A 24,913-nucleotide genomic window follows, 5' to 3' on the forward strand; every position below is an offset into this window, starting at 1 on the left:
CTGGCCTCTTCTGCATCCCCCACCATTGGCGGCCGTGCCTTCAGCCGTCTAGGCCCGAAGCTCTAGAATTCCCTCCCTAAACCTCTCCGCCTCTCTCTCATCCTTCAAACCCTCCTCCAAACCTACCTTTGACCAAGATTTTAGTCACCCCTCCTAATATCTCCTTATGTGCTTCGGTGTTAAATTTTGTCTGATAACGCTCCTGCAAAGCGCCCTGGGACATTGTCTTACGTTAAAGGCACTATATAAAGGCAAGTTGTTGTTGTTGTCCTATACTGACAGCTGTGATCATTACTGCAAAATCAGAGGCTATTTCTGTGAGACGAGAGGCAATGACTGGCCCCAAAACCTGTTGGCAACATTTGTTTTATTAACTTGCGCCTTACGGCACAACACTGCAGCCTTATTTTTCTACAAGTTAAAGCAATCCATTCCGGAACACTGCACTGGATACGGTGTTGCAATTTTTGTAATGACTTCCTTCCATCCTGCTGCGAGATTTCCCACGGGAGGGAGAGGGGGAGAAAGGAAAACACATTTTCTGAAGCAGTGCTGCCTTTTGGGAGGGGTGAGGCGGGGAGAGGTAAACATTTCAATAGATTTGAGAAAGGTCAGACTTTTCGCGAGCTATGAGATACTGGGAGTAATTGTCGCTGTCACATAAAAAAGCCAGAGCAATTCCGGAAAAAGAAGTAAAGGCAAGGGGCTAAGAGGATCAAATAACACGCAGGCAACATACCTGTCATAGAATTCGTCTCTGTAATAGTCGTAGTCAAAGTCATAGCCACTTCTGCGGAAAGAAAAGAAGCCATTCAGTTAGGAGCTAAGCGAGTGTTGACAGCATCTTAAATAATTCTAATGACTCCGTGACAGCAGTTGTTATTTATCTGGATTCAGGTTCGCTGGCTGGCAGCGAGAGCCCCGAAGCTCAGGGCAATGAGAGAGGAAACAGGCGGGCAAAGGCAGTGACAAGGACTGCACAAAGCAGCGAGGGAGGGCTTTAGGATCCCAGTTCCAACTAATGTGCTCTGCTGTTGCTGAGGACTGCACGCCCAGACATTATGATGATTGACCAGCCTGTACAGCCCTGCCTTGTACGTATTCCCCATTGGAAATGGCACCATGTTTTTCTCTCAATATTTTTAAAAAATTAATTCTCGGGATGTGGGCATTGCTGTCAAGGCCGGCATTTATTGCCCATCCCGAGTTGCCCTTGAGAAGGTGGTGGAGGGCCGCCTTTTCGAACCGCTGCAGTCTATGTTGTATACATCTCACAGCCCATCTAAGGAAGGTCTACGTGACACCGGCAGCCATTTTATGCCAGGCACGGTGTCTTGTGCAATTCGTTTGCCGAAGATTTTCAACAGGAATTGTTCGTCTGAGAACTCAACTCCTCCCCGTGACACAGTGCATTTAACAACAACAACTTGCATTTATATAGCGCCTTTAATGGAGTAAAACGTCCCAAGGCGCTTCACAGGAGTGTTGCCAAACAAAAATTAACACCGGGCCACATAAAGAGATATTAGGACAAATGACCAAAAGCTTGAGCAAAGAGGTAGGGTTTTAAGGAGCATCTTCAAGGAGGAGAGAGAGGTAGAGAGGGGAGAGGTTTAGGGAGGGAATTCCCGAGCTGAGGGCCGAGGCAGCTGAAGGCACGGCCGCCAATGGTGGAGCGATTAAAATCAGGGATGCGCAAGAGGGAAGAATTGGAAGAGCGCAGAGATCTTGGAGGGTTCAGGGAGTTACAGAGATAGGGAGGGGTGAGGCCATGGAGGGATTTGAAAACAAGGATGAGAATTTTAAAATCGAGGCATTCCCGGACCAAGAGTCAATGTAGTTCAACAGGGGTGATGGGGTGAACGGGACTTGGTGCAAGTTAGGATACAGGCAGCAGAGCTTTGGATGCAAGGTAGGAGGCCGGCCAGGAGAGCATTGGAATAGTTGAATCTTGAGGTAACAAAGGGGTGGATGAGGGTTTCAGCAGCAGATGAGCTGATGCAGGGATGGGGAAAGGCGATGTTACGGAGGTGGAAGTAGGTAAAAAAATATTGGCAAGTAAAATAAAGGAAAACCCAAAGATTTTTTACAAGTACATAAAGAGCAAGTGGATAACTGAGGAAAGAGTAGGGCCTATTAGAGACTAAAAAGGTAACCTGTGTGTGGAGGCGGAAGATGTTGGTATGGTTCTTTATGAATACTCTGTCTTCACAAAAAAGAGAGGGACGATGCAGGCAGTGTAGTTAAGGAGGAGGAGTGTGAATTATTGGATGGGATAAACATAGTGAGAGAGGAAATATTAAGGGGTTTAGCATCTTTGAAAGTAGATAAATCACCAGGCCCGAATGAAATGTATCCCAGGCTGTTAAGAGAAGTAAGGGAGGAAATAGCGGAACCCTGACCATCATTTCCCAATCTTCTCTGGCTACAGCCGTGGTGCTGGAGGACTGAAGGACTGCTAACGTTGTACCGTTGTTCAAAAAGGGAGAAAGGGATAGACTGAGTAATTCCAGGCCAGTCAGCCTAACCTCGGTGGTGGGCATATTATTGGAAAAAATTCTGAGGGACAGTATTAATTGTCATTTAGAAAGGCACGGATTGATCAAGGACAGTCAGCATGGATTTGTTAAGGGAAGGTCGTGTCTGACTAACTTGATTGAATTTTTTGAGGAGGTAACAAGGAGGGTCGATGAGGTTAACGCATTTGATATAGTGTACATGGATTTTAGCAAGACTTTTGACAAGGTCCCACATGGCGGACTGGTCAGAAAAGTAAAAGCTCATGAGATCCAAGGGAAAGTGGCAAGTTGGATCCAAAATTGGCTCAGTGGCAGGAAGCAAAGGGTAATGGTCGATGGGTGTTTTTGTGACTGGAAGGCTGTTTCCAGTGGGGTTCCACAGGGCTCAGTACTAGGTCCCTTACTTTTTGTGGTATATATTAATGATTTATACTTAATTGCAGGGGGCATGATTAAGAAGTTTGCAGGTGATACAAAAATTGGCCGTGTGGTTGATAGTGAGGAAGAAAGCTGTCGGCTGCAGGAAGATATCAATGGATTGGTCAGGTGGACAGAAAAGTGGCAAATGGAATTCAATCCGGAGAAGTGTAAGGTAATGCATTTGGGGAGGGCAAACAAGGCAAGGGAATACACAATAAATGGTAGGATACTAAGAAGTGTAGAGGAAGAGAGGGACCTTGGAGTGCCTGTCCACAGATCCCTGAAGGTAGCAGGACAGGTAGATAAGGTGGTTAAGAAGACACACGGAATACTTTCCTTTATTAGCCGAGTCATGGAATATAAGAACAGGGAGTTTATGCTACAACTGTATAAAACACTAATTAGGCCACAGCTAGAGTACTGCGCACAGTTCTGGTCACCACATTACAGGAAAAATGTGATTGCACTAGAGAGGGTGCAGAGGAGATTTACGAGGATGTTGCCAGGACTGGAAAATTTTAGCTATAAGGAAAGATTGGATAGGCTAGTGTTGTTCTTTTTGGAACAGAAGAGGCTGAGGAGAGATTTAATTGAGGTGTATAAAATGATGAAGGGCCTAGATAGAATGGATAGGAAGGACCCATTTCCCTTGGCAGAGAAATCAATGGGACATGGATTTAAATTAATTGGTAGAAGGATTAGAGGGGAGTTGAGGAGAAATTTTTTCACCCAGAGGATGGTGGGGGTCTGGAACTCACTGCCTGAAAGGGTGGCAGAGGCAAAAACCCTCGTTGCATTTAAAAAGTACTTGGATATGCACTTGAAGTGCCGTAACCTACCGGGCTATGGACCAAGAGCTGAAAAGTGGGACTAAGCTGGATAGGTCTTTTTCAGCCGGCACAGACACAATGGGCCAAATGGCCTCCTTCTGTGCTGTAAATCTCTATGATTCTATGAAGAACTGGTGGAAGATCAAAACAGTTCTCCCCACCCCCCAAAAAATCCCTATTACTTTTAATATGTTTCTAATGAGTTAGGAACTAGGAACATCAGGAATACAGTAGGTGAATCAGCCTCTCGAGCCTGTTCCGCCATTCAATCAGATCTTGGCTGACTTGCACCTCAACTCCATTTACCTGCCTTTGCTCCATATCCCTTCATACCCTTACAAAAAGAGTTTGATAACTCTGTTGAGATCAGAATGTCAAACAAACAAAAAAAAATCCCATCGCAGAGGGTTTGATGACAATATCTACTTGCTCTTTTTAAATTGAAACCTACACCTCTATTCGGAATGTTAAAATTCAGAAAAGCTGTCTATGAGATAGGCACTGCGATGTGGTGGTGTTCGAATGCACTGCATCATGGAGGGGTCCAGATCTGTGAACTCACATTCATATAGAGTGAGACTCACTCATTTTGGTTCAGTTTACTGTATCTCACTTGGAAAAATAACCATCTCTCCAGTGCAAACGGGTTTAGCCTGTTGGGGTTCTTCTTCATCATAAATCTCACTCCCAACACTTTCCCCGATGTTGACAGTTCTGGATAAAATACAGGTCTTTGCTTGCGATTCTCTGCAATGTGGGTTTGAAATGTTAGACATGCCATCAGATGCTGGCGCCCATCTCACATGGGGGGGGGAATTGCCGCTGGTGAAAGTGATAGCAGGGAGACTTTGGTAAGAGGCAAGGTGTTGCTACCCGTGAGTCAAGTTTCAGTTAAAGTCAGGACGAGAATACGATCATTCACAATAAGGCCACAGCTGGCGACGAGTGATCGGATATTCTGGAGGGAAACGCGGAGAGGGTCGGTGCCTGTTGATAGGTCGGCAGAGTCCAGGGGACGTTGGTGGTTGGGCTGAATGGGACTGCTGAAGGTGCATAAAATGTAGTGCTGTTCACCAATCAGGGAGGAGACTCAGTCTCGCGGAAGTGCTGACCCTCTGCACTTGTCTGGGTTTGAGAGCTCTTTGACTAAAATAGTAAAGAGGGTCCTTCCACATGTCAAATCCTGGTACAAGAATATTCCAGAAAACACGGAAACACAGTTTACATCCTTCACATCACGGGGAAGTCTATCGGTATGACTCAAAACCCAAAACTACCTGTCCATTTACTTCTATAGAACTGGCCTGTGCTGCCGCCAGGATTACAGCAAATATATATAGAACCATGACGGCTAAGTGGGGACATTTTCATGTGATAATCCACTTCAACTGCGAAGAACGTAGGAACAGGAGGAGGCCATTCAGCCCCTCGAGCCTGCTCCACCATTCAATGAGATCATGGCTGATCCGTACCTCAACTCCATTTAGCTCCATATCCCTTGATATCCTTACATAACAACAATCGATTGATTTCAGTCTTGAAGACTCCAATTGACCCCCAGCAACCACAGCCTTTTGGGCGAGAGAGTTCCAGATTTCCACTACCCTTTGTGTGAAAATGTGATTTCATTCCTGAATGGCCTAGATCTAATTTTAAGATTATGCCCCCCTTGTTCTTGATTCCCCCATCAAAGGAATTAGTTTCTCATTGTCTACCCTATCGAATCCTTTTAACATTTTAACTACCTCACTCAGATCACCCCTCAATCTTCTAAACAAGGGAATACAAACCAAGTTTATGCAACTTGTCCTCATAACTTAACCCTCTAAGCCCCAGTATCATCCAGCAGTACTATTACAGCTGTCCTTCGGGTTGTGTCTAGAGAGATTATTCTGAGCTATATAACACACAAAGGTGTTACTGGGTCTGTCGCTAATCTGGTAACGCATTAGGAACTTCACACGAGAAGCGCCTCACACGACATATTGGCTTAAATGTCCTTTTCCCACACTATGGGGGAGACTTTGCGGCCTCAGGGGAAGTGGGGCGCTGGTGAGGTATGACTTACTGCCCTGCTCCCGCCGGTGGTGTGGGCCGTCCCTATAATTCGCCTGGGCCTACCACTGGGCAGCTGGAGTGCCCGGCTCGGTTAGGTGGTAGGACCTTTTAGTATGCAAATTGGGATTCATCATCAACAACAATAGCAGCAAATTGGAATCCTATGACGCATATAGGACCCATATCACCATATTAGGACAGTACTGAAAGGAGCCTGGGTCATGCTCGCTCTGCCCAGTATCAGCCGGAGAGGAGGCCAGCAGGTAAGTTTTCATTTATTTTCCTGGGGCTGTGGTGCTCCTCTGGGCTCCACAGAATCAACCTGGGCCACTGCCGCACTGGCTCTGAGATGCCACCAATGCCACAGCCATTCAACCCTATGACAGAGGAAGGGCAGCACATTGGGCTCCCAACAGTGAGTGTCACTGAGCGGCAGTACACCGATTTGAACCCACTGCTCCTCACGTGCCAAGTTCCTGTCTCGGGCATGCTGTCAGAGGAGGGAAGCAAGTGAGCAGATTTGCCCATGAGATAAATCAAATCAAACGGCGTATTGCCCAGGTGCCCCCTCGCACGTATCTCCTGGCAGCAGACTCAGTGGCAAGGTCGCAGGTAGACCTCTCAATCAGAGAGTGATGCCAGCAATATCAACAATGTTACCGGGATCATCTATCTTGCAGAACCATATCCATTGAACTACTTTCCAGGATGCTAAATTTGTAAGAACTATGCATGTAAAGTGACTACAAAGCTCCATTTGGAACTTGGTCATTCCAGGTGCAAATCATTACCGCTGTCAGAAAATGCTACCACTAAATCTTCCCTAAATCTGATCGATTAGACATCTAATTTACAGCTTGCCCCTATATCCCAAGAGGTTTCACTTTTGGCACAAGTCTCTCGTGATAGGCCTTATCAAATGTTTGCGTAAATTCCTGACACATCATCAGTCATATTGGCACCATGCACCAATTCAATTCATTGACATTAGGGTTGCCAACCCTCCAGGATTGCCCTGGAGTCTCCAGGAATTAAAGTCCAATTTCCAGGGCATTGCTGCAAGCTATCCAGCAGAAAAATCACAGGGGCAATAAAAAATGGTGTTTTAAAAAAAAATTCTTTGAACACTTTTGTTTATTAGTTATAAAAATATCAGAGTTGAGAAAAAAGGCTGTTTGACTGACAGTCAGGAATCATCCAATTGGATAGTGAAGAGTCTATTCGCTTTCCAATTGGCCGTGGGAAGGCGGTGCTCCGCGAGGATGGACATGTCATGTGACCAATGGCAGGCGTGTGGGGGCGGGGTGGTTGGAAGCAGGAGGTCATGTGATGACATCTCCAGGAATATGTCCAACCAGAATTGGCAACCCTAATTGACACAGATTTCCAATGCATATCTTAGGCATGACCCGTCTTGTACAAATGCGGATTGGCTTGGAATTATTGCTTTAGCTCTTGTTAAATGAGCTTGAATTGCTTCCTTTCGCACAGACAATGATATTTTTCCCACTATAAATGTCAAGTTAACAGGCCTACAATTCCCAGGACCATATTTCTGACCTTTGAAGACGAGAATCACATTAGCTGTTTCCAATCTTCTGATATCACCTCTAGTGCTCAATGACCTGCAAAAATATTTCTGCAACAGGCCCCCTACTACCTCCACTCTCATTTCCCTAAGTACTTTTAGATGCCTTCCATCTGGTACAGATGGCTTATGAATATTCAAGTGTCCCAGCAGTGGAAATGGGCACTTTGTTACAGACCTCTGTCTTCTCCATCAGAACACGTGCGCTCTGAAATTTGCGAAGGGCTTTCAAGGTATTCAACTTACCACCTAAATCCCGCAGGTTGAGACTTCAATCATATCATGCAATGCGTGCTACAAAAGTATTAATGCTCGATTTATGCAGTCAGCAGAAGAGGTTTGCTGACACAGTATTTAAGTATTGAAATTATGGGGGCAATTTTAACCTAAGCCGTCTGTCAGGAAACTGATGGGATCGGGTGCAACATTGGTTTCACCCCTGCCCGATTTTACTCTCCTTTGAAGTCATGTAAATCCAGTGTTCCACCCGATCCCGTCGATTTCCTGCCAGGTGGGATAGGTTAAAATTGCCCCCATGATCCTCGATGACACTGTGCGTGAGGATAATCACGAGCAAGTATTGCTCCGTAGAGACCAGGGAGACCCAGGTTCACTTCCTGGTTGCCACTTAGTGAGTTAGTTGGTGAGTTAGCTTATCCCAGCCCAGGCAGCGGTTTGGATGATATGAATGACGTCAGCATCTCCAGCAGAGGGGAAAAAACAGTCAAGGTTTCAGCTCCTGGTTATTATTGAGAAGCCCCGTCAGCCCTCTCAGGTGGATGTAAAAGATCCCATGACACTATTTCGAAGATTATCCTTCAACCAACATCACTAAGAACAGAAAGATGATCTGGCCATTATCACATTGTGGCAGCTTGCTGTGCACAAATTGGCTGCCGTGTTTCCTACGTTTACAAAAGTGACTACACTTCAAAGGTACTTCATTGACTTTAAAGCGCTTTGAGTTGTCCTGAGTTCGGGAAAGGTGCGATATAAATGCAAGTTCTTTGTTCTCTTTATTTCTGAAAGCTCCTGCTGGTAAGTGGATGTGAGGTGAGGAGAGGATGGGTTTGTCTGTGATGCCCCTCATGGTGAGATAGACTGCCAACAACGGTTGTCTCACACATTAAATTTGGCTGAGGCGTTGGAATCACAGCCCAGCAAGAGTGAGCACCTAGTGACAGGAGGGCAGAAATGAGGAAAAATGGAAAGGGTTCAACAACCATGTGTCTCGGCCACCAGTCTGGTGCTGTCCATGAGTTCACTGAGGTTTCTTTTGGGAAGTGGCACCACTTTTGTACCCGGTTGCTACATTTCTGTCAGGTCTCCTGTTACTCTGCCCACACTTCCTCCCTCTCTTGAAACATTTATTTCGCACATTTACGGTCAGGATTATTACTTCTTGATAGATTTTTGTTGCACAAGGATATCATGTGTTATAGAATCAAGGCATGTAGATGGAGTTAAGATACAGATCAGCCATGATCTAATTGAATGGCAGAACAGGCTTGAGGGGCTGAATGGCTTATTTCTGTTCCTATGTTCCTAACATGCTGGCTATACATGAATACATTTCTTGATGCTGCTATAGTCTGGATAAAATGCTTGTCATGAAGTTGGGTCTGTCGCGGATATCCTCTTGGGTTCAGTGGCTTAAGTTACTCCCCGACGCAGTCTAAGTGCTCTCCTATATCTACTTCTAAGATAGCAAAGCCCAAGGATGTAACAGTAACAACCCCTCCTCATCTGGACTGGATACTCATGTCTTTCGCACGCTCGTGTCTTCAATCTATCCGAAGGATGACTGAGTTAACACGAAGTGAGGATAGGTTTGATTTGACTCATTAAGCTAATCAAGTTGCACCCCCATAATTTAGATCAATTCAGACTTTTGAAACTGAATGTAAAGTTCTGAACTCAATTTATTTTTCACTGGATCTCTCCGCTCCTCCCCCTCCACCCCAACCCAACCATCCCCCCACCAACCTTCAAATTTCTCATCTCCTGGAGGCAGTGACTGAACTTGTGATACAGCACCATGCAGAGGAGGTGGCCAATCCTTGTGAGTGAGCCTGGTCAACAGGTGTCGGCAGGCTATTCAACACTGCCTCGCAGATACTGACCCCGTTCCAGTAGAGGTCATTCGGTATCAGATCAGGGGCAGGAACCCTGGCCGGCCATCTCCCCTCAGCTGATTGCAGTGTATAAAAATAAAACCGAACCATGGGGGGAAAAGGGGTGAATTGTCAATTTTCCCGCTGGGCAGAAAATGGAAACAAAATTCAGGCAGTGTGTAAAACTAGTGGGAGCCGATGGGCTACTGTCTGACAATAACAGTAAAAATTTACCCCACGGCTTCTAAGGGTAAGTATTTTACATCCGATGTACTCACCCCTCTTTTAAACTCGGGTTAGCTAGTTTTCAGCGAGTCTACAGGAAACCTATAATGACCGCAGCCACTTGACCAGGATTTGTTATAGTCGCATGCTCTCTCTCTTTATCTATCTTCTATGGAAGCAGCCGTTCCTTAGTTATCTAGGATTCATTTGGTTTACTTTTTAAAAAATATTTTGCTTGCCAACATTAACAGATAAACAGTGATAACATGGGGTTTCGAGCACACAGCAGCGATCTGAACTTATCCATTTCACAACAGGCCTATTATCAATCAGCCATACGATAAAACCCCAATGCAGCAGGTACAATAAGCAACGCTGGGCAAGTCAGTGAGATCTGGAAATTAGATCTGGGGTTGAGTAAGCGAGCAGGGAGACAGGATACTGGGGCAGCCATATTCAGTGGGAATTTCATTCTAAGGAGATAACTAAATATGGGGGAGAGGGAGGAAGAGGAAAGAAAGGAGAGGGGAGGAGGAAGGAAAAGAAAAGGGATTGGAGGTAACTTTAATCTTGTGCGATAGTGTAAAATGGGCAATATCGGATCAGCTGCCTGTTACAAACCGGATCAGCCCCCCGTCACGCATCAGATCAGCCCCCCGTCACGCATCGGATCAGCCCCCCGTCACGCATCGGATCAGCCCCCCGTCACGCATCGGATCAGCCCCCCGTTACACATCGCTCCCGATTTTAATTTCTATTGACTTCAGCGGAAAGAAAATCGGGAGCGATGTGTAACGGGCGGCTGATCCGATATACAACGAGCGGCTGATCCGATATACAACGGGCGGATGATCCGATATACAACGGGCGGCTGATCCGATATACAACGGGCGGCTGATCCGATATACAACGGGCGGATGATCCGATATACAACGAGCGGCTGATCCGATATACAACGGGCGGATGATCCGATATACAACGAGCGGCTGATCCGATATACAACGGGCGGCTGATCCGATATACAACGGGCGGATGATCCGATATACAACGAGCGGCTGATCCGATATACAACGGGCGGATGATCCGATATACAACGGGCGGATGATCCGATATACAACGGGCGGCTGATCCGATATACAACGGGCGGATGATCCGATATACAACGAGCGGCTGATCCGATATACAACGGGCGGATGATCCGCTATACAACGGGCGGCTGATCCGATATACAACGAGCGGCTGATCCGATATACAACGGGCGGCTGATCCGATATACAACGGGCGGATGATCCGATATACAACGGGCGGATGATCCGATATACAACGGGCGGCTGATCCGATATACAACGGGCGGCTGATCCGATATACAACGGGCGGCTGATCCGATATACAACGAGCGGCTGATCCGACCCGATATACAACGAGCGGCTGATCCGATATACAAGGGGCGGCTGATCCGATATACAACGGGCGGATGATCCGATATACAACGGGCGGCTGATCCGATATACAACGGGCGGCTGATCCGATATACAACGGGCGGATGATCCGATATACAACGGGCGGATGATCCGATATACAACGGGCGGATGATCCGATATACAACGGGCGGCTGATCCGATATACAAGGGGCGGATGATCCGATATACAACGGGCGGCTGATCCGATATACAACGGGCGGATGATCCGATATACAACGGGCGGCTGATCCGATATACAACGGGCGGCTGATCCGATATACAACGGGCGGATGATCCGATATACAACGGGCGGATGATCCGATATACAACGGGCGGATGATCCGATATACAACGGGCGGATGATCCGATATACAACGGGCGGCTGATCCGATATACAACGGGCGGCTGATCCGATATACAACGGGCGGATGATCCGATATACAACGGGCGGATGATCCGATATACAACGGGCGGATGATCCGATATACAACGGGCGGATGATCCGATATACAACGGGCGGCTGATCCGATATGGCCTGTTTCACACTGTCGCCCAAAGTCAAAACTAACTCCGAGTCTGTAGTAAGATTATATTAGTAGAATGCGGGAGTGCATCATTTTGGATCGGTACTGCCATTATGTGACTTAAAGGCCCCTCTGTAACACCTTGAAGAACTCAATAAATGAAATGATCTGACACGAGCCGCACACACATCTCGTTTGCGAGCTGCCCCTTCATTTCTTCAGGTGAAATGAAAGACTATGACTGCCAGAAATCAGAAATGCAGACAGGAAATGGACAGTAGACCTGAAAAACAGGTTGACATTTCGGGCAAAGACTTTTCATCGGAACAGGCCTGGCGAAGGGTGGCAACCCTGACTGAGCCTCTTTTCAGATCCTGACGGAGCTACTGTGTCCTTCCAGCATTTCCTGACCGATATTCAAACCAATCTGGAACTGTTATTTCTTGCCCTCCCCACTCACTCTGATGTCACCTCCAGGCCCATTCCATACAGCAAGTTGAAGGCCCATAGTCCATGAGCGATCTCTGTTTGCATGCATCTGCTCAGACGGTTAAGGCTAATGACAAATGTCATTGCAATCCCAGACAGTGCGGTAGCAATTGAGAAAACATACAAGTGGAGTCACTTGATCCCCATTACATTGATCAAGATTTGATTCACCATCTCTCCCCCTTCCCAATCTAATGCGGTACTTAAAGGCATGAATTTGTTATTGCTTTTTGCTGCGTTAGGTCATTCATTCTGCAATAACTGAACGCAATTTACACATTTGGAGCATTAGGCTCAATGCAAAGTATTTGTAGTGGTAGGTAATGCTGAACTGATTGACTGTATTAGCAACGCGCCATTAGCATAACATCAAATCGCTTTCGCAGTGCTTAGAGCAGCTACACAGGGCTGACAGCATACCCATCATATCTGTATCCAAAATTAGCTCAATGAATAATAATAAAAACCTTTTTGGATGTCCCTAGCCAACTGATAGAACTTTCGTTAGAAACGATTAGGTTGGAGCTTGGCTCAGCTGGGACTGGATGTTAGGCCATGCACTGTTGGCCTTGTTCATTTTTACCACCAATTCTCTTTATGCGAGGGGAATATCGGGGGCTCATTCAAGAGACAGTAGGTAATGCTAGAAACAGAACATTTTATTTGGTACGCGTTGCCATCGGTGATAAGATTGAGGAGATGCAGAAAGAGTCAAACAGCAAAGGCGGAAAATGTGAAATAAAACAGAAAATACTGGGAATACCCAGTTGGCTTGTCAGCACACGAAAAGAGGAAAAACGGTTAATATTCCAGGTGAATACACTTCGTTGGAACACCTGATATGTTAACCCTTCGAGTGTTGACCAACTTGCCTTCATTTTCTGTTTACTTTCCAGGTTTTGGTAAAGAGAAACCAAAGGAACTCATCAGCTTCCAAATATCATCAGTGTGTTTATCCTTTAGTTTCTGATCATATGTTGCTACCTTCCTGGTTCTTTTGGGGCCTGTTGAGACTTTTACCTCCCCCACTCAAGAGATTTGAGCACAAATTCCAGGCTGACACTCCCAGTGCAGTACTGAGGGAGTGCTGCAGTTTTAGAGGTGCCGTCTTTCGGATGAGAATTTAAACTGAGGCCCCATCTATCCTCTCAGGTGGACATAAAAGGTCCTGCGGCATTATTTCAAAGAAGAGCAGTGGAATTCTCCCCGGAGTCCTGGCCAATATTTATCCCTCAACCAACATCACTAAGACAGATTATCTGGTCATTATCACATTGCTGTTTGTGGGATCTTGCTGTGCGCAAATTGGCTGCCACGTTTCCTACATTACAACAGTGACTACACTTCAAAAGTACTTCACTGGTTGTAAAACGTTTTGGGACGTTCTGAGGTCGTGAAAGGCACTATATAAATGCAAGTCTTACTTTCCTTTTAAAGTTTCATGGTAACCTGTCGATTTGGTGGTCACCAAGGTTTTAAGCTTGGTGGCCACAATGAGCCCACGAACTGTAGAGCACGATTTTGACAGTGGCTGGTTAAATAACAGTTAATAATTTTGTTCTAACCGTTCATTAATAAAATGCCTTGGTTACCGTAGAGTAGTAGTTGTGGTACCATGGTTTCAATTCCCGCCAAGGCAAGTTGTGAAATTCAATTCAATAAATCTGGTAATTTGCTGTAAAAAAATCCAACTGGTTCACGATCCCCCAATGAATGCCACAAAAATAGATGAACTGGTCACTGCTGTTTGCAGGATCTTGCTGTGTGCAAATTGGTTGCCGCAATTTACTGGCTATGCAGTGCTTTGGGATGTCCTGTTTTTAATGAGAATGGAGACTCCCACCCCTACCCAGTCTGGCCTGCACGTGACTCCAGTCCCACAGGACCTGGTTGACTCTTCATGCCCTAGTTGCAAACAATCGCTACAAAGTTCAAAAGTAAGGAAAATATCGGACAGGAAAAGACCATCTGGCCCATCTAGCCTGTCCATACAGTCGTGATGGTTAATAAATCACAATACAGACACTCCCTACCCACCCGGTGCCATGTAATCTCCTGACCTAGTATGGCCTAGCAGCAACAACCTAGGCATCGTATCTTAGGCTCAGACAATCAAAACTCAGTCAATCCTGCAGTACTCTCCTCACTAACCTAGTTTTTTTTTATTCGTTCACGGGATGTGGGCGTCGCTGGCAAGGCCGGCATTTATTGCCCATCCCTAATTGCCCTCGAGAAGGTGGTGGTGAGCCGCCTTCTTGAACCGCTGCAGTCCGTGTGGTGACGGTTCTCCCACAGTGCTGTTAGGAAGGGAGTTCCAGGATTTTGACCCAGCGACAATGAAGGAACGGCGATATATTTCCAAGTCGGGATGGTGTGTGACTTGGAGGGGAACGTGCAGGTGGTGTTGTTCCCATGCGCCTGCTGCCCTTGTCCTTCTAGGTGGTAGAGGTCGCGGGTTTGGGAGGTGCTGTCGAAGAAGCCTTGGAGAGTTGCTGCAGTGCATCCTGTGGATGGTGCACACTGCAGCCACAGTGCGCCGGTGGTGAAGGGAGTGAATGTTTAGGGTGGTGGATGGGGTGCCAATCAAGCGGGCTGCTTTATCTTGGATGGTGTCGAGCTTCTTGAGTGTTGTTGGAGCTGCACTCATCCAGGCAAGTGGAGAGTATTCCATCACACTCCTGACTTGTGCCTTGTAGATGGTGGAAAGGCTTTGGGGAGTCAGGAGGTGAGTCACTTGCCGCAGAATACCCAGCCTCTGACCTGCTCTCGTAGCCACAGTATTTATATGGCTGGTCCAGTTAAGTTTCTGGTCAATGGTGACCCCCAGGATGTTGATGGTGGGGGATTCGGCGATGGTAATGCCGTTGAATGTCAAGGGGAGGTGGTTAGACTCTCTCTTGTTGGAGATGGTCATTGCCTGGCACTTATCTGGCGCGAATGTTACTTGCCACTTATCAGCCCAAGCCTGGATGTTGTCCAGGTCTTGCTGCATGCAGGCTCGGACTGCTTCATTATCTGAGGGGTTGCGAATGGAACTGAACACTGTGCAGTCATCAGCGAACATCCCCATTTCTGACCTTATGATGGAGGGAAGGTCATTGATGAAGCAGCTGAAGATGGTTGGGCCTAGGACACTGCCCTGAGGAACTCCTGCAGCAATGCCCTGGGGCTGAGATGATTGGCCTCCAACAACCACTACCATCTTCCTTTGTGCTAGGTATGACTCCAGCCACTGGAGAGTTTTCCCCCTGATTCCCATTGACTTCAATTTTACTAGGGCTCCTTGGTGCCACACTCGGTCAAATGCTGCCTTGATGTCAAGGGCAGTCACTCTCACCTCACCTCTGGAATTCAGCTCTTTTGTCCATGTTTGGACCAAGGCTGTAATGAGGTCTGGAGCCGAGTGGTCCTGGCGGAACCCAAACTGAGCATCGGTGAGCAGGTTATTGGTGAGTAAGTGCCGCTTGATAGCACTGTCGACGACACCTTCCATCACTTTGCTGATGATTGAGAGTAGACTGATGGGGCGGTAATTGGCCGGATTGGATTTGTCCTGCTTTTTGTGGACAGGACATACCTGGGCAATTTTCCACATTGTCGGGTGGATGCCAGTGTTGTAGCTGTACTGGAACAGCTTGGCTAGAGGCGCAGCTAGTTCTGGAGCACAAGTCTTCAGCACTACAGCTGGGATGTTGTCAGGGCCCATAGCCTTTGCTGTATCCAGTGCACTCAGCCGTTTCTTGATATCACGTGGAGTGAATCGAATTGGCCGAAGACTGGCTTCCGTGATGGTGGGGATATCGGGAGGAGGCTGAGATGGATTATCCACTCGGCACTTCTGGCTGAAGATGGTTGCAAACGCTTCAGCCTTGTCTTTTGCACTCACGTGCTGGACTCCGCCATCATTGAGAATGGGGATGTTTGCAGAGCCTCCTCCTCCCGTTAGTTGTTTAATTATCCACCACCATTCACGACTGGATGTGGCAGGACTGCAGAGCTTTGATCTGATCCATTGGTTGTGGAATCGCTTAGCTCTGTCTATAGCATGTTGCTTCCGCTGTTTAGCATGCATGTAGTCCTGAGTTGTAGCTTCACCAGGTTGGCACCTCATTTTTTTTAGGTACGCCTGGTGCTGCTCCTGGCATGCTCTTCTACACTCCTCATTGAACCAGGGTTGATCCCCTGGCTTGTTGGTAATGGTAGAGTGAGGAATATGCCGGGCCATGAGGTTACAGATTGTGCTGGAATACAATTCTGCTGCTGCTGATGGCCCACAGCGCCTCTTGGATGCCCAGTTTTGAGCTGCTAGATCTGTTCTGAATCTATCCCATTTAGCACGGTGGTAGTGCCACACAACACGTTGGATGGTGTCCTCAGTGCGAAGACGGGATTTCATCTCCACGAGGACTGTGCGGTGGTCACTCCTACCAATACTGTCATGGACAGATGCATTTGCGACAGGTAGATTGGTGAGGACGAGGTCAAGTAAGTTTTTCCCTCGTGTTGGTTCGCTCACCACCTGCCGCAGGCCCAGTCTAGCAGCTATGTCCTTCAGGACTCGGCCAGCTCGGTCAGTCGTGGTGCTACCGAGCCACTCTTGGTGATGGACATTGAAGTCCCCCACCCAGAGTACATTTTGTGCCCTTGCTACCCTCAGTGCTTCCTCCAAGTGGTGTTCAACATGGAGGAGGACTGATTCATCAGCTGAGGGAGGACGGTAGGTGGTAATCAGCAGGAGGTTTCCTTGCCCATGTTTGACCTGATGCCATGAGATTTCATGGGGTCCAGAGTCAATGTTGAGGACTCCCAGGGCCACTCCCTCCTGACTGTATATCACTGTACCGCCACCTCTGGTGGGTCTGTCCTGCCGGTGGGACAGGACATACCCAGGGATGGTGATGGAAGAGTCTGGGACATTGGCTGAAAGATATGATTCTGTGAGTATGGCTATGTCAGGCTGTTGCTTGACTCGTCTGTGGGACAGCTCTCCCAATTTTGGCACAAGTCCCCAGATGTTAGTAAGGAGGACCTTGCAGGGTCGACTGGGCTTGGTGTTTTGCCGTTGTCGTGTCCGGTGCCTAGTGGTCCGATGCCGGGTGGTCCGTCCGGTTTTATTCTTATTATGACTTTTCGTAGCGAGATTTTACAACTGAGTGGCTTGCTAGGCCATTTCAGAGGGCAATTAAGAATCAACCACATTGCTGTGGGTCTGGAGTCACATATAGGCCAGACCGGGTAAGGGCAGCAGGCTTCCTTCCCTAAAGGACATTAGTGAACCAGATGGGTTTTTACGACAATCCGGTAGTTTCACGGCCATCATTACTGATACTAGTATTTTAATTCCAGATTTTTATTTAATTAATTGAATTTAATTAATTAATTGAATTTAAATTCACCAGCTGCTGTGGCGGCATTTGAACTCATGACTCTGGATTTTAGTCCAGGCCTCTGGATTACTAGCCCAGTAACATAACCACTATGCTACCGTGCCCAGGTTGTGAGAGCTGAACCACAAACTAGTCAGGTAACAGCTTGACGTGGTCGTACTCACAGAGACATATCTATCAGCCAACAGCCCAGACTCCTCCATCACCATTCTTGGGTATGTTCTGTCCCAATGGCAGGACAGGCCCACCAGAGGTGGGTGTGGTGTACAGTTCAGTGGGGGTGGCCCCAAGAGTCCTCAACATTGAGTCTAGACCCCATGAAGTCTCAAACAAGGTCAAAGAAACCTCTTGATGATCACAAACTTCCGGCCCCCTCCCGCCTGACTGATGAACCAGTACTCTTTCATGTTGAACATCATTCAGAGGAAGGTCTGAGAGAAGCAAGGACGCAAAGTGTACTTTGGATGAGGGACTTCAAGGTCCATCACCAAAAGTGGCTTGGTGGTGCCACCACCGGCCTAGTTGGCCAAGTTCTGATTGACTGCATTACCAGACTGGGCCTGTGTTAGGTGGTGAGAAAGTAACCTACTTGACCTTGTCGTCACATGGGAAGTGGATCCATGGCCAGAAAAGGCCCAACAAGGAAGTTATTTTTAATTTTTTGTACTTCCCTTGTGGGGCCAGCAGAAGCAGGAGTACTCCTCCGCCATGGACCTCCGCCTTCCCAGGCTTCCCTCCCCCTCTCCCGACCCCCCTCTTGATCACTTACCTTAGTGCCGGGGACCGTTCCTTTTGGTCCCCGGCACCGACTGCCCAGCTGTTTTGGTCGGGAAGTCAGCCAGCGGCATATTAACGAGACCCGGCCATTAAAATCGGCAGGCCTGCCTGCTTGCTAGGCCGCATTCCTGCCTGGGAGTTAAAACCAGCCCCTATGTAAAGGGTATAGACATGAAAAATAAAATGAGCCAGTCTATCCAGTAGGAAAATATCCAGGGGTAGTTTGTTTAAAGTCTCACCTGACCCTCGCTTTCCAAATACAGGAAAGCAACATTACAGTTGAGGGCAAGGGGTGCTGAGGGCCCATCTAGGCTACAGCTATATTTAAATGTTAACTTTCCACTTGCTTTGTGATTTAGTTGTGTGATGGAAGAATTAGGCTGGGAATTGGAAATATAAGGGGGGTGAAACTTGTCTTGGAAAAGAAAATTGGACGGGGTGTAAAATGGGCAGCCGATTTGCTATCGCCTGTTGTGCGCTACCACCCAAAGGTGAATTTCACCCCCCTGACCTGTAAATAAAGGGTTTATAGAGAATTACTTTTGTCCCGACTACTTAAACTACTGAAAGGGAACATGGAGAGAGTGAGAGATGGTGCTTCTCTCTCCCTTACCAGGACTGTTGAGAGAATCCACAGGGGTCAGAAGAATCACGGGTCTGAGATATAGTGGATAAGAGGTCCTTTCCATTATATACTGTGCTATTGAATATGCTTAATCTATGGAGCACTGCTGAGTGGATGATTTCCTTCACTATTCTCTTGCTGCCTGACAGACTGGACAGACTTAAACAATCCGCTGTGAAGAAATGGTCTACCATCAGTTGGAAGTGATTGTTCTTCAGCAGTTATTCTTAAATGGTTTTTGACTCCAATTACTTAAAAACCCTTACAATCACAAAACCCAACAACTTGTCCAAAACGATTCTGTGCAAGCTTAAAATGCTGAATATAGAGTGAAATTAGAGAAATGTACGGAGCTGCAGAGCACCAGGATTCACATTGCCAGGCAGAACACTCAGTCCTGGCGATTTAATTAGCTGCGGCGGTAGGCACTGCTTCATGGGAAAGCTCCCAATTGCTAGGCCAAGGCTGACTACAACTCAATAGCAAACTCACAATCTGTGTCGCTATGTGCTCTTCCTCCTTTAATCTGGTTACTATGCTCTATTGCACTTGAAAAAAAAACAGCAAGCCTCCGATACTTCATTTGACTTTGGACTATTTGACCTTGGGGTAAAAAGAAAGACTTGCATTTATACAGCGCTTTTCATGACCTCAGGACGTCCCAAAGCACTTCACAGCCAATGAAATGCTTTTGAAGTGTAGTCACTGTTGTAATGTAGGGAAACGCGGCAGCCAATTTGTGCACAGCAAGCTCGCACAAACAGCAATGTGATAATGACCAGATAATCTGTTTTTAGTGATGTTGGTTGAGGGATAAATATTGGCCAGGACTCCGAGGAGAACTCTTCTTTGAAATAATGCCATGGGATATTTTACGTCCACCTGAGAGGGCAGACGGGGCCTCGGTTTAATGTCTCATCTGAAAGACAGCACCTCCGACAGTGCAGCACTCCCTCAGTACTGTACTGGAGTGTCAGGATAGATCATGTGCTCAAGTTGCTGGAGTGGGAACCTACCACAGTCAAGGCTCAAATGTAAATACCTTGACTGGGGTAGTGGAGGTCATGAAACCAAGCAATGATTCAATGGCTTCAGAGAGCAGAGAAGGCAAAAAAATTAAACATAACGGGTGCTAAATTGGGCCGCGTAGCGCCCGTTGTTTCAGCGCTACACGGCCTCTCCGACATCCAAGATGGCGTCTTGGATGCGCATGCACGTTTCCAGCGTGACGTGCACCAGACGCAATCTTGGTATAGGAGTTAGCGCAGGCGCAGGTAACGAATGCGGGAATCATGTAAAGTAGGGAGAAAATGGCTTCAATCAGTGTGCAATGCTGATTTAAAGTGATAGACACCATTTTGGGACTTAACGCTCAACTCAATGCATAGTCTTAACCCCGACCATCTGAACGTGTCTTAGAGTGCCTGGAGGACCCCCCGCCAGCGCTATTTAAAGGGACCATGCAGGATTTACAGGTTAGTGGCTAGGTTATCGCTTCTGGCTGCCGAGACATTTGTAACTGTTTTTGGAGGTCTCCTAGACTTGAATACTAGGACGCGGGGACATAGCCTAACATTTAGAGCCAGGACATGCAGGAGTGAAGTTAGAAAATGCTTCTACACGCAAAGGGTGGGAGACGTTTGGAACGTTCTTCTGCAGACGGCAGTTGATGCTAGCTCAATTGTGAATGTTAAATCTGAGATTGATAGATTTCTGTGAACCAAGGGTATTAAGGGATATGGGGCTAAGGCGGGTATATGGAGTTAGGTCACAGGTCCACCATGATCTCATTGAATGGTGGAACAGGCTCGAGGGGCTAAATGCCACTGCCACTTGCTGCCTCTTGATATGCGCCACTTTCTCCTGCAAGAAAGCAGGACGTGTGTCTGGGTGATGTGCCCGTCATGGTTGAATAGCTGCTAGTGTGTGTGACCTTTGAGTTGTGGGCAGGCGGCTTGAAACAGTGGTAATGTGTAAGGGTGAGAGGAAACATCTGATTGGAAGAGTTGAGTACTGATGGAAAGAGTTTGTTGGTATGTGGGTGATGGGGGTGTAGTGCATGGTGCAGGCGGTAGGAGACACCACTTGACAGTTGACCTCACTCACCTTGACCACTCATGGCAAAGCATTGAACTTCTTCCTGCACTGCATCCATTTTCATGATGTTGTGCGCCTGGCATTGACTTCATCCCCCGCTGCCTCCCACTGCCTTTTGAGTACTTGTCTGGAGGGCCTCTTGCCCTCCCTGCAGATATAGGATGTCCCTCCTTCTGACTACCTCATGCACCCAAGGTCTCTAGTGCATCAGCAGAGAACTTTGTTGCACGTACTCTCGCAGGCCTGGTACCAACTCAGATCGGCAGATTGGTTAAGTCTGGTGTGCAGATTGAAGGACGTGGGATTTAGTAGTGTGCAACCTTTATTCAATGTTTTAACATAATTCATCAGTGTGTAAACATAGGGATGGGACCTGCATCTGTTTTTAACATGTGCGATGTCTGCTCTCCATTCAGACTCCGTGCAGACAGTAGACTGTTATTTTCAGCAAACAACAGGTACCTTTAAGTAACATCCTCCCTTTAAGAGATTGTGCTCCCTCTGGTGGTGGAAAGTGCAAATTGCATTGATTCCACATGCAAGGCTGGAAAGGAACGCTGATTGTAGATAAGCGGAGTGAGTCCAAACTTGTGTCCTGTCTGCGCAGGGGCCATTGGGTGCAGGGTGTTAGCGCATCGCGCTACCTACGTCCAAAAACAGCACCTATCAAAATTTTCCCCCAACATTTCTTAGCTCAGCAGAGATCAACCATGTCAGGCGTCCTTGCCTCTATGCTGCTCTGGTGATGGGCAGGAGCTCTGTGCTTCGAAGAGTGGCTCTACACTTAATGGAAACCTCAATTTTGGGCTGGCAGGGGGTTTCATCCAGGGCCACCCAATCCTTGAAAAATGCACTCCCATGAGATTCAAAATTTTTGAGAAATTGTCGAAACACAATTTATCAATATATTCTTTTTCAATGTGCAACAGGGGAGGTCTTTGAATAAAAAGTACTCCCGTACACTTTCCCTACCCTCTAATGGTGTGCAATACACACTGAAATTAGAATTTGCCACTCAGGCAATTTCTTGCTAAACCTGCAATAATTAAGTCACAATAAAAACAGAAAACGCTGGAGAAGCTCAGTAAGTGAGGCAGCATCTGTAGAGAAAGAAACAGAGTTAACGTTTCAGGTCGAAGAGCTTTCGTCAGAACTGGAAGATGTTAAAGAGTTAAAGTTTTTGAGCAAGTACAGAGCCAGGGAAAGGGGGGAGGGAGGGGAGGAAAGAACAAAAGGGAAGGTCTGTGATAGGGTGGAGGGCAGGAGTGATTAAATGACAAAAGGGATGATGGTGCAAGGCAAGGAGGGTGATAATGGGACAGGTTAAGAAACAAAAGATTGATCAGGAGGAGTTGTAAATGGCAGCAGCAGAACCATTACCAGCACCTGCTGTCCGCAAAAATAGAGCAGTGGTTCTGATCTGAAGTTATTGAAATCAGTGTTGAGCCCAGAAGGTTGTAAAGTGCCTGAACAAACGATGAGGTGCTGTTCCTCGAGCTTATGTTGAACTTCAATGGAAACAATTTTACAACACCAAGTTATAGTCCAGCAATTTTATTTTAAATTCACAAGCTTTCGGAGGCTTCCTCCTTCGTCAGGTGAACGATGTGAAAATGAAAGGAGACCCCAAGAGTCTGAGGTTCCAGACTCTTGGCAGTAATTTTCACCTTTTCTTTTCTATTGAAGTCAATAGAATATGCTATATAAATATATAAAGTAACATTCGCGCCAGACAAGTGCCAGGCAATGACCATCTCCAACATGATGTGGAGATGCCGGTGATGGACTGGGGTTGACAATTGTAAACAATTTTACAACACCAAGTTATAGTCCAGCAATTTTATTTTAAATTCACAAGCTTTCGGAGGCTTCCTCCTTCGTCAGGTAAATGTTCAGGAGCTCCTTGAAGTCTACGCATTTATACATCACAGAACAATACATGGTGTTTACAGACTGCCCCTGCAACTGCCCGTTGCCAAGGCAATCACCGTGTTCAGACAGAGAGGTGTCACCTGCCAAGTTCCGCACCCATGAGGACGGCCTCAACCGGGATCTTGGGTTCATGTCACGCTACACGTTACCCCACCAGTGAACAAATGTTATCTATTTTTAATATAATGGGTCATTTGCTGGCTTTCTCTGCCTTCCGGATGTTTCTGCCTCTCTCTGTTTTTTTTCCTGTTTGTTTTTTTGTTGAATGTGTATTCGGGGGTTCTGCAGGTGACACCTCTCTGTCTGAACACGGTGATTGCCTTGGCAACGGGCAGTTGCAGGGGCAGTCTGTAAACACCATGTATTGTTCTGTGATGTATAAATGCGTAGACTTCAAGGAGCTCCTGAACATTTACCTGACGAAGGAGGAAGCCTCCGAAAGCTTGTGAATTTAAAATAAAATTGCTGGACTATAACTTGGTGTTGTAAAATTGTTTACAATCATCTCCAACAAGAGAGAGCATAACCACCTCCCCATGACATTCAACGGCATTACCATCGCCGAATCCCCCACCATCAACATCCTGGGGGCCACCACTGATCAGAAACTCAACTGGGCCAGCCACATAAATGCCCTGGCTACTAGATCAGGTCAGAGGCTGGGTATTCTGCAGCAAGTGACTCACCTCCTGACTCCCCAAAGCCTCTCCACCACCCACAAGGCACAAGTCAGGAGTGTGATGGAATACTCTCCACTTGCCTGGATGAGTGCAGCTCCAACAACACTCAAGAAGCTCGACACCATCCAAGATAAAGCAGCCCGCTTGAGCAGCACCCCATCCACCACCATAAACATTCACTCCCTTCACCACCGGCGCACTGTGGCTGCAGTGTGTACCATCCACAGGGTGCACTGCAGCAACTCGCCAAGGCTTCTTCGACAGCACCATTTGAGGGAATCGAATGGGACAGACACGCAAGCACTGAGGACAGCACCCCCTTGAACAAGAGAATACGAACATCACTGTCATCAGAGAATCCTTCCAGGAAAGAGTTACAACACATCAGCAGTTTTGCTGCCCAGTTATGGATGAAGCAGACAATACAAACTGGCAGGAAATTCAACCATAACCCATGTTTTCGCCCAGAAGTCAGTTTTGCACCTGATTGAAACCAGGCAGAGAAATACCGATTTCCCACAGGACAAAAACGTTATAAAAATGAGTTTTATATAAAAAAAACAATTCATACACTATTTCCCAGTAGCTCACAAAAACTGCATTACTCAGTGAAACCAGCCCATTGAGTGAGTTCAAAATCATATCAAAAATTCAATTAAACTATAATTTTAAAAATAATGTCTCAAAAACATCTGGTTTTGTTGCCTTAAGGGAATAAATCAATCAGTAACATGTTTTTGTAACGTATATACGAAAGTGTGTTACATGGTGGAAAATTAATAAGCTATAGATAATGACAGATAACTAAAAGAAAGAAAGAATGTGCATTTATTTTTTTCATTCATTCGCGAGATATGGGCATCGCTGGCAGGGCCGGCATTTATTGCCCATCCCTAGTTGCCTTTGAGAAGGTGGTGGTGAGCCATCTTGTTGAACCGCTGCAGTCCGTGTTCCCACAGTGCTGTTAAGTAGGGAGTTCCAGGATTTTGACCCAGTGACCGCAAAGGAACGGCGATATATGTCCAAGTCAAGATGGTGTACGACTTGGAGGGGAGCCTGGAGGTGACGGTGTTCCATGGTGTGACCATGTTTTTACAGATCTTGGGGAATAATCTGAATAGACAGTAGCACCTTGACACTTTCCTTTCCCTTTTTCATGTCATGTCATGTTACTAGCGTTTGTGATTC

General features: G+C 46.8%; 1 protein-coding gene across 2 annotated transcripts in view; it reads right to left on the reverse strand.

The window, feature by feature from the left end:
- Nucleotides 1–24,913, reverse strand: part of LOC137333488 (RNA-binding Raly-like protein) — a 1,248,502-nt gene that overhangs the window by 112,718 nt on the left and 1,110,871 nt on the right. For both annotated transcript variants that reach the window (XM_067997653.1, XM_067997655.1), the window contains exon 6: nucleotides 740–790. In XM_067997653.1, coding sequence (XP_067853754.1) covers nucleotides 740–790 — 51 coding nt within the window. The remainder of the gene's footprint in view (nucleotides 1–739; nucleotides 791–24,913) is intronic.

Source organism: Heptranchias perlo, chromosome 16 (genome assembly GCF_035084215.1).
Source record: "Heptranchias perlo isolate sHepPer1 chromosome 16, sHepPer1.hap1, whole genome shotgun sequence".
NCBI lineage: Eukaryota > Metazoa > Chordata > Chondrichthyes > Hexanchiformes > Hexanchidae > Heptranchias > Heptranchias perlo.